Here is a 9,124-nt window from a genome sequence, read left to right as displayed (position 1 = left end):
TTGGGGGGCCACTAAAAAGAGGAGAAATTTTGAAAATTCAGCTAAAACTTAATTGATTTCCGGCCTACAACTTGCACATACATGAAGGGACAAAAATAGTTTCTCTACAATTTGTATATGGGATACTCCCACTGTCCCACAGATCATAGTATTACAAATTTACAATAAGTTGGGTTGGTCTTTCAAAAAAGAAGCTAAGATATTTTCATATTCATAATAAGAATAAGGACAATATACTTAATGGACTCATGACATCGTACGAGTACACAGCTAGTATGAAGAGAGTTTTTTTTAAGTTTTAAATGTGATTTTATGTTCTCGTGTATGGATCACCAATAAAAAAAATCTTATTTGTTACAGTTAAAAATGGGCGCGATGATATGGCCACACAACTTTGCTGATAGAATTATAGGATGTACTTAATTACTTATTCTTCAAAAATTTAAATAATACGAAGTAATAATATATAATACTGTAATATATATGCTGAGAAAGTGAGAAACTTAAGAATCGTATAGAGTATAATGCAAGGTTAAAAGTGTGTAATATTAGTACCTTATGATAATATCCTTTTCATTTAAATAATAACTATCAATCTCAATAAATCCAAACACGTTACACCTCAACTTTCTTTGATTCACATCTATTGACCTGTACTAGTCAACGATTTTCCAATTAATTTTTGTGGCTGATTTATCTTCCAAAGTTCCAAGTCATTCACTGTACTTCTATTGGTTCAACCATACAAAATAAATTGTACGTAGTGTAAGTTTAGATATGTTATGGGCTACGTCCTTTTACTATCAAACTAATTATTGGAGGCATGCAGTTAAGTTTTATAAAAATAATTACTAAGGACAACAATCTAATTCCGCAATTTTATTAAGGTGACATCATATCAACAATCTATTGTATGTTAATACTTAACACTATTATTATAAGATTTGTAATGTATATATAAAATGATAAAAATATTTCGTTGTAGTGTCATCTTTAATGACAAAGTAAATTTTTCGTCAACTACTTATAAGATAGGATTAGATTAGTATACATGAAATATGGAATTGTGGTATGTATTAATTATCAAATAAAATCAGTGTATATTGACCATTGAAAATATTGGCTCAACAGCTATCTTCTCTTGACCTGTATACGCAAGCATGTTATTAGATTCACGTGGTATATTAGGCTACTTGCTAAATAATACTTACTTCATTCGTATATTATATTATATTATACAGTATTGCATTCCACTACTCCGTAATATCTGATTTTAGAAGGTTCAGAAACTAATAGCAAGTTGATATGAGATCAAACTTCGTTTATATTATTATTGTCCGTTTAAAAAATAATTTGGAAACTATTATTGGTCAACTTTGCATAGCTAGTTTACATTACATTATTATATATTAGAAGGTTCGGAAATTAGTAAGTTGACGTGAGATTAAGTTTTGCTTACATTGTCATTCTTCTTATCTTATTGTCCATTGTCTATCTAAACTTGTGGTTCTAAAAAAAATGATTCAGAAATTATTCTTGGTCAACTTTGAATAACTAGGTTTAGGATATATTTTGTATAAGATTATCGTTGATATCTGTACCTATCTATCAATATTCGTTCGAATAAAACTTGGGTCGAAACTTATACTCAATCATTTGTCATATTGGTATAAAAAGACGCAATCAAGTTCTATGGAAAGTTCTGTACTTGTACAAGAACTAGTAGATAGGGCATCCATCAACCGCGATGCCCTTAGCTGTTGGACATGCTGCTAGATTGCAGTGCTCGCCGTTAGTACCCCACCAGGTCAAGTTGTTATCCTCCATAACAAGTGCTAAGTACAACAGAACTCCCATGAATGCAACCCCAGCATCCAAGGCTGCTGAAAGAATATAATTGTACCTTTGCCACCAAAGTTTCCTGTAACGAAAAATGAACAAGTTGAAAATCGTTCCAACTACAATCCAGGCATTGTAGTATAAGCAGGTACTAGTTCTTTTTGTAATTTCAAGTACTCCATAGTTCTTTATGATCATTTCTTTTAAATTTCTGTCACTAATTTAACTTACCATGTTTGTTGTCGCAGTTATGATGCTGATAGGAAGGGTGAAAATGAATGCCAAGCCACAGGCAAAGAGGAGAGCCCACCAAGGAATTTGAACTTGATCTTTTAAAAAGATTGAGAGAATAAAAGAGATTGCTACTGTTAATCCAAGAAGAAGGTAAAACCAACTTGATGGTACATCTTTATACTTCTTCATTAGTCTGGTATGGATATCTTCCTTGCTTGTGTACGATGCACGATATCTTTCGAGTATTTCCCTGTTAGTTGAATGAACATTTTACTACATTTAGCCTAATGAGCAATTAAACAGGAAAAGAAGTTCAAGTAAATAAATGACATTACCTTCCATAGAAGACGGCGACATGAGTAATAGTGGCAGCTATAGCAGCGAATCCAAAGGCATAAGTACTAAATGCAAAGAACACACTCATATGAATTTGTCCTTGTTTCTGATACTCTGTTAGATCTAGTTCAAATTTATCATTGACAATACTTGAAATGTTGTAGGGTTGGCCTTGAGCTGTGAATAAAATGTGAAGAGAAAATGGGAAATTTTCGAGCACCATACAAATCAAATCCCCAATATGCTATAGGAATGAAGATATATACTATCATAACATAGCCTGCACACACATTTGCAATGGCAAAGAATGGGGTGATAAGAGGGCTGCCTAAGTAGGATGCCACGGCAGACCAGTCTAGTGTAACGGCCCCTAGACCGAGGCCTTTCATCCCTGAGCCTAGTTGTTGTGCTGTGACTGATTTTGAAAATACCCAGCAGACCCATGATACACTTGTAAGTGTTGAGAATAGGTAACCAGGAACTGCATACCACAAAAAGCTGCATAATAGCGCGATCATAAAAAACTTTGACCTTGATATGCGCCTTTCATCCTTGTCATCCTTCTCATGCAAGGCCCTGCATCAAATAAATTAGATGTTATGGCCTATGTTGGTTCTATGCGCGTTCTCTGCTAGTGTCCACACGTACATCTGCACGACTTAAGCCCATTTGATAGTAATTAATCATGTAACATACAAAATTCATATGCTAGTAAATTTGCTGCCTCAAATTATTTGCAACAATTTAACAAGTGTGAGTAGAAAATGTTTAATCGTTGTAAATAATATGAAACGGAGTTAGTATTTACCTAAATAGAGAGACTTGCACAAGAGTGCTAGGCCACCACATATGGGGGGGCTCGACTACGTACTTCCTCATTAGACCTGCCCAACCATATCCTAATACCTGATGAAACACATGAACCTTAGATTATTTAATCAAGTACTAGAAATAAAATATAGAATAACTTAGGAAAAATGATTTAATAAATACCTGAGTAGTGATAATAAGAATCCAACCAGCTAAAAATGATATATTCCGAATGTAAAAGGCCTTAATAATATCAACTATTAAGACAGCATAAGCTGAAGCACTTCCAGCATTAGCAAATATGGTTATAAGTACATGTTCCTTGACATTAAATGGGCCGGGGTTAAGTGAAAATGTTCGGGCCCCAAACCCGGGGATACGAAACTCGGTCCGAGGGAGGACATGGGCCATGAACTGACCAATGGGCAGAGCAGCTACTTGGACTGTGATTTGGGTTATAACCAGGGGTTCAGTCCTGTAAGAAAAGAACTGGTTTAAAAATGAGAGGACTGCACAAGAAATGAGGCCCAAGAACCACATTCGGAAGGTCCATACCGGTAGGATCGGGTCATCGGTGTTGGTGACCGTTAACCGGACCTCTTCGATTGGGGAAATGTAGTCATCATCGACATCTGGGTTGGGTTTTTCTGGGTCGGGTTGGCGGGTTTGGGTTGTGGGTTGGAGTTTTAAGGAACCCATAGAAGGAAATTAAAGTGACTTTGATAAGAATTATGGAAAGGGGTGTTGATGTTTGCTTGGCGCAATGGAAGGACAGTTTTTATAAAGCTAAGGGATATGATTTGATTTTGGACTCTTGTGAGGACACCCATGGTGTATGATGTATTACCTCCGTTATAAATTATTTGCAACTATTAGATATTTTTCCTCTCTACTTTATGTCAAATCGTTGCAAATAATACTAAACGGAGGTAGTATAATATTTCACATCTAAGACTGTACTCGAGACTAGATAATATAACGGGTTCTTATTCAAATATATTGATTGATTTTCATAATAACTTGTACGTATCTACACGTTGTGGGGTACAGAGAATTAATTGGGAAGACGTCCTTCACCCCCCCCCCCCAACAGTGAGGCCAAATAATTTGCTAACTCTAGAAGGTGATGAGGATGGAAAAATGATCTTATTTAAGTGACTAAGACAACTTAAAATAAGAGGAAGCTAGTTTTCTCAATATTGGCATATTGCAGTTAATGAAGACCCCAAAATTTTAAGATAAAATTCAGAATTTTAAGCTTAAATTGACAGTAGACATTATTGGTCGTTGAATATTTCTCCAATTCCCATACATTTGGATTGATAGTGATTTTGAGAAAGAATGGGAGAGGCTCCACTCCATAATTGTGGAGTATGATATCATGGAAATAAGGAATGCCACAAAGAATAAAGCACAATTATTTGTTTTATAGTACTTGGATGTGACTGACCTTACCTTCAATATTGATTTAAGGATATTAACCCGGTTTGATAAATTGGCTTAAGTTTGAAATTTATACGTCCGATACTGATTATAATTTCGTGAAAACCTAGCTAACGATAGACCCTAACATGACCCAACCTTGATAAACGGTCAGAACCAAACCTAATCCAAATATAACATTCACCATCTCATATAGCATGGTATGACCACATGACGAACACCACCTGAATCCGAGGCTAAGTTAATATGAACCTTACCTCGCACAAAGTTACTAAGAGAAACCTAAATTCGACATGGACTGCATGGATACAACTAAACCCGAATTCAACTCTACTAAACTTGCCATATCAGTATCTTGTATTATCACAGTATGAATATAATCTACTACTATGAGAGCAGCCTTCACAATGTGTCCCTCCTTGCAAGCTCTTCTTCACCTTCCATTAATTAAGAATCAAAACTATCACTATATGCACCAGTATTTCACCACCTTTCAATCTCAGATCGAGCTGTTTACCGCTTTCCATCACTTCATTAGACAGTTAAGACATAAGACTCATCCCTACTAATCTATCATCATCAATGTGAAATCCAAGAACAATTAGGTGATAAGTCTAACTTTAAGTCCAGAATTGACATGTTAAAATCATGGCTTGACTACAATTTTGTCAATTTGTCATATGTCCAAGCCCCACGTTGTACTATCTGTTGTGTAGCTAAATAATCTTGACTGAATTGGTCATTTTATTTGCAGCGAAGGAAGTGGTTTACCCGATCTTCAGCCCGAAATCTACAGGTATCTAAGCAAGCAATAGCTCATCTGGTACAGTGCAGTCAGACCTCTATAGGCATGTATACAATGCAGCTAATACTCTAATCGGCAATATGTGTTATTTAATTCTTGTTGTGATCACAATAACAAATTTGAAGTTTCACATCTATGATCTATCTAAATGACTTCAGAATTTCAACGAGTAAAAATTTACAAAAAAGGTTCAGGTCAAAATCAGAATCACCAATGCTTAGAAAATTGAAAATTTAGCTTCCATTGATGTCTTTGCAAGACTGTAATATTCCTAAAATAAAGGCAAAAATATTACAGTCTAGCAGCATCTGTTACAGTCACACACTGAAGACATAACTGAATAAGATTGATCATCAGCTTGCCATTTTGACCCAAACAAAATCGATACTCATATATATTGCATCGGAAGAATAATCTGCTCCCTATTACTATATGCTAAAGCACGTATTGATCCTTAAGCATGCTGTCTATCCCACTGTGATTCTTCAGCTTTTCACAAGCAGCGTCTATGATTGTAGGAAATTATATACACGGTTCATTAGATAATTAATCGATATGCTGCTCAGTCACATCACTGGCCAGAAAGCAGCATTAATTATATCATCAGAGAGCAGCCTGCACTCTCAAATAATCAACCTTAACTTTACTCATCTTCCGTACCATAGAGTGAAATGCAGATTATTGCCTCCATTCTTGCAAATCTTTCAAAACTATATAAATACTGTAGAATTTTAATCAAGTGAGGAAATATTAGAATATTATTTTTATTTAACTCAGTACATTGTCCATAAACTTATTTGAGTTGGTTTTTAGCCTGGCCTAATTTACAAGTGAAACGAAAATACCCACATAATGGACTCAACTTCAAATTAATAAGCCTGTTATCTTAAGATGTTCTGTAATACACACACACACACACACACACACACCCAAAAAAAAAAAAAAAAAAAAAAAAAAAAAAAAAAAAAAAAAAAAAAACCTCTCTAGAAAGAACAGTTCCCTGACTTAAGAATCAAAGGCCAAAGGATTAAACCGAGCAGTACAACTCTTAAAAGGTTAACTGATTCAGGCAGACTCCCTATGATGCATTCTAGAAGGACTCTGACCTCAGTGAATTTCTAATTCACCGTTACACCATTTTCCATGAATATCATACATTCATACCTTGTGTGCTGAATGAAAAATACCTTGTGTATAAACATGTTCAAAGGAGAAGACTAACCTTGTATTCTCGTGATCACATAGTATGGCAACATCATTTCAGGCTTTTGGCACTAGAACTTTCAGCTTCTTATAGCCTTGTTGAACCTATCCAACTCTTCCGAATCTGCACCATAAATTGATTTGATTGTGCCCTTACAAAAACTGCCAGAAGTTGACCAGAAAAGGCAAATTCAAGTTAATTTACTTAAACTAATGCAATAATAACAAGATAAGAAAAAAACCCAGTAAAAGACCTGCAAGCTTCCTTGTTGAATTTCCTCTCGGTAATTCCATACAGATTCTGGAAGACTTCTGGCTCCACACGGCAGAAATATGGCCGGTCTGAAAGTTTCTTCAATAAGCTTGAGGGTTTGAATAATAGCCAAACTTCATAACCAAATAATCTTAATACAAGTATGACTGAAAGGTGCCTCACCGTCATAAATTGAGCATGACCTCGTGCTCTTATCAAAGTGGATGCACCATCCATCTGTACCTACCAAGCTTTTGTAAAGCTGTACACAAACATTTGGCAAATATTAAATTAAGCAAGTTAAAGATAAGGAAAAATCATAGTAACAAATTAAATATATGCATATAGCATAAAATTGTAACATTATAAATTACTCTATCTCATTACCCATGATTTTTTTCTCTTTCTAAGTAACTCGGACTCTTCATTTCATCTCTCTATCAGCTCCTTAACAGTTCTACATTGGTATGGATTTGTTTGGCCAAAAATGATGAACTTTTTTTCAATGAACAAGTTAGTGCTAATTAGTTGTTTACAGTGACAAGTTCATGTCAATAGTACTAGCTTGCCAATAATTCTAGTTACCATACTTACCAAGTGTAATTTTGTCTTTTCTTTTCCGAGTAGCTTTTCTTGTTATGAACCAAACAATGGAAAACCAATTCGCAATTGTGTTTCCACTAGAATATTTCCACAAAGAATCATTTCTAGTCGAAAATGTTTTCCATCAAATCAAACGAAACCTTAGCTTAGTCAAGGTGAGACTTCCATGAACCCAAAAAACTAACATAATCCCACTAATATGAATTCTTTTGCTAATAAAAGACCACTTGTAAAATGTATGATTTCAAGTTTCTCTCTTGATATAATTTCATCCAACATTTAAGAATAACTTTCTCCTGGTTTCCTCAACTCAATTTTACTACTAAATTGAACTCATAAAGTGCAAAATTTGCACCAAAATTTGAAGAAAAAACAACTCAATTCCACCCAAATTTACCACCAAAATAATCATTCTTCTGCAATCTTGAAAATTCCCACAAAATATAATTCATACTAAAATTTGCAATCTAGGAAATAAATGCACAACATAAACATGAACAAGATTAATCAAATAAAGTAGTAATTGAGAAATTAGTGATAATAACCTCAATATCAGAAGGGTTCTCAAAAATTTCTTCAGGGGTGACAAAACTGGGACCCTTAGAAAGCTTACAGCAGGCCCCACATTGTTTAACACACTGCCACAAAGGCTCCTTCTTCTTCTTATCTCCAAACCCACCATTTTTTTGTTTCTTATTTTCTCTCTCCAACACTTTTACTGTTTTGCCCTTGTTATTGCCATTGCCATTGGAGCTTGTTCCTCCCTTTGCGTTGCATGACACTGCACTCAGGAATGTTATACTGCTTGCCCCAATTATGGATTGTGACATTACTTTAGAATTTCTTTTTGAAATTCAGAAAAGGGTTGGGATTTTGGTGTTGCAAAATTTGGATTACAAATTTTTGAGAGGATAAAGTTGCTGATTTTGATGAGATGATAGAATGTTGTGAGAAACTCTGTAATTTGTGAATATGGACTGAGAGCCTAGGTTTTTACGTGTTAGAAGAAGGTTTTTATTTTGGGCCAAGCGTTCAAAAAAAAAAAGTTTTTCTAAGCTATACCCCTAAAGTATTCGAGTTTCTAAGATGTACCCATGTTTTTTCAAGTTTTTAGGCTGTGTCCTTCAACTCTTTATCAATACTAAAATGTACCCTTATTAGTTGTTTAAAAGTTATTTGAGAGTGTGATTTCATGCCTTCAGTTTTCATTATTAGGGTTCCGGTGGCTAAGATTTCTTTCTCCTACCATTTCCTTACCTTTTATCATCTTTCTATTAAATTTATAGTTAACTTTAGGTGACGTGGAAATCCCAAGGAGGGTACCATTAATTAATGGTAGTGAGTTGAGGGGTACAACTTAGAAACTTGAAAAAGCGTGAGTACACCTTAGAAACTCGAATACCTTAGGGGTATAGCTTAGAAAAACCTAAAAAAAAAAAAAAAAAAAACTCGGTGACAATCGAATTGTTTGGTTTGTGTGTGTTAGATTAGAGGTTATAGTTGAATCACTCGTTAACTATTGTGATTATATATCTAATACATCAATATTAGATTTATTGAATTTTGTGTTATACTCTATTGATTTAGTTTTACCCTGT

General features: G+C 34.6%; 1 protein-coding gene, 1 long non-coding RNA gene and 1 pseudogene across 3 annotated transcripts; 1 reads left to right on the top strand and 2 right to left on the bottom strand.

Moving 5' to 3' along the window:
- Window positions 1-974: 974 nt before the first annotated feature.
- Window positions 975-4,269, bottom strand: LOC110685069 (annotated as a pseudogene).
- Window positions 1,898-5,531, top strand: LOC110685072. Its single transcript, XR_002503911.1, has 3 exons — window positions 1,898-1,987; window positions 2,088-2,223; window positions 5,417-5,531. It is a non-coding gene; the product is annotated as an uncharacterized LOC110685072 (long non-coding RNA).
- On the bottom strand, window positions 3,231-9,060 carry LOC110685071. Of its 2 annotated transcripts, none has more exons than XM_021861533.1 (5): window positions 8,072-9,060; window positions 7,107-7,185; window positions 6,925-7,012; window positions 6,690-6,832; window positions 3,231-3,315 (listed from the first exon to the last, which is right to left on the bottom strand). In XM_021861533.1, exons 1-4 carry the CDS (start codon window positions 8,354-8,356, stop codon window positions 6,751-6,753), a joined length of 534 nt encoding a protein of 177 aa, XP_021717225.1. In that variant the 5' UTR covers window positions 8,357-9,060; the 3' UTR covers window positions 3,231-3,315; window positions 6,690-6,750. The 2 variants fall into 2 exon arrangements, with proteins under 2 accessions (XP_021717225.1, XP_021717226.1); XM_021861534.1 differs by lacking the exon at window positions 3,231-3,315 and adding an exon at window positions 5,651-6,188 and having other exon boundaries at window positions 8,072-9,056.
- Between the last annotated feature and the right edge of the window lie 64 nt (window positions 9,061-9,124).

The sequence above is a fragment of the Chenopodium quinoa genome, unplaced genomic scaffold, assembly GCF_001683475.1.
Source record: "Chenopodium quinoa cultivar QQ74 unplaced genomic scaffold, ASM168347v1, whole genome shotgun sequence".
In the NCBI taxonomy this organism is placed as follows: Eukaryota; Viridiplantae; Streptophyta; class Magnoliopsida; order Caryophyllales; family Amaranthaceae; genus Chenopodium; species Chenopodium quinoa.
Note: the sequence above shows the minus strand (reverse complement) of the source record. Positions and strands in the feature narration are given on the sequence as shown.

Excerpts from the sequence above, each read along its gene's own strand:
- LOC110685071 (XM_021861533.1), bottom strand. The coding sequence starts at position 8,356 with ATGTCACAATCCATAATTGGGGCAAGCAGTATAACATTCCTGAGTGCA. Across the intron at positions 7,186-8,071 it reads AGAACCCTTCTGATATTGAG|CTTTACAAAAGCTTGGTAGG; the intron begins GTTATTATCACT and ends GTTTGTGTACAG. Across the intron at positions 6,833-6,924 it reads TTCAACAAGGAAGCTTGCAG|TTTTTGTAAGGGCACAATCA; the intron begins GTCTTTTACTGG and ends AACTTCTGGCAG.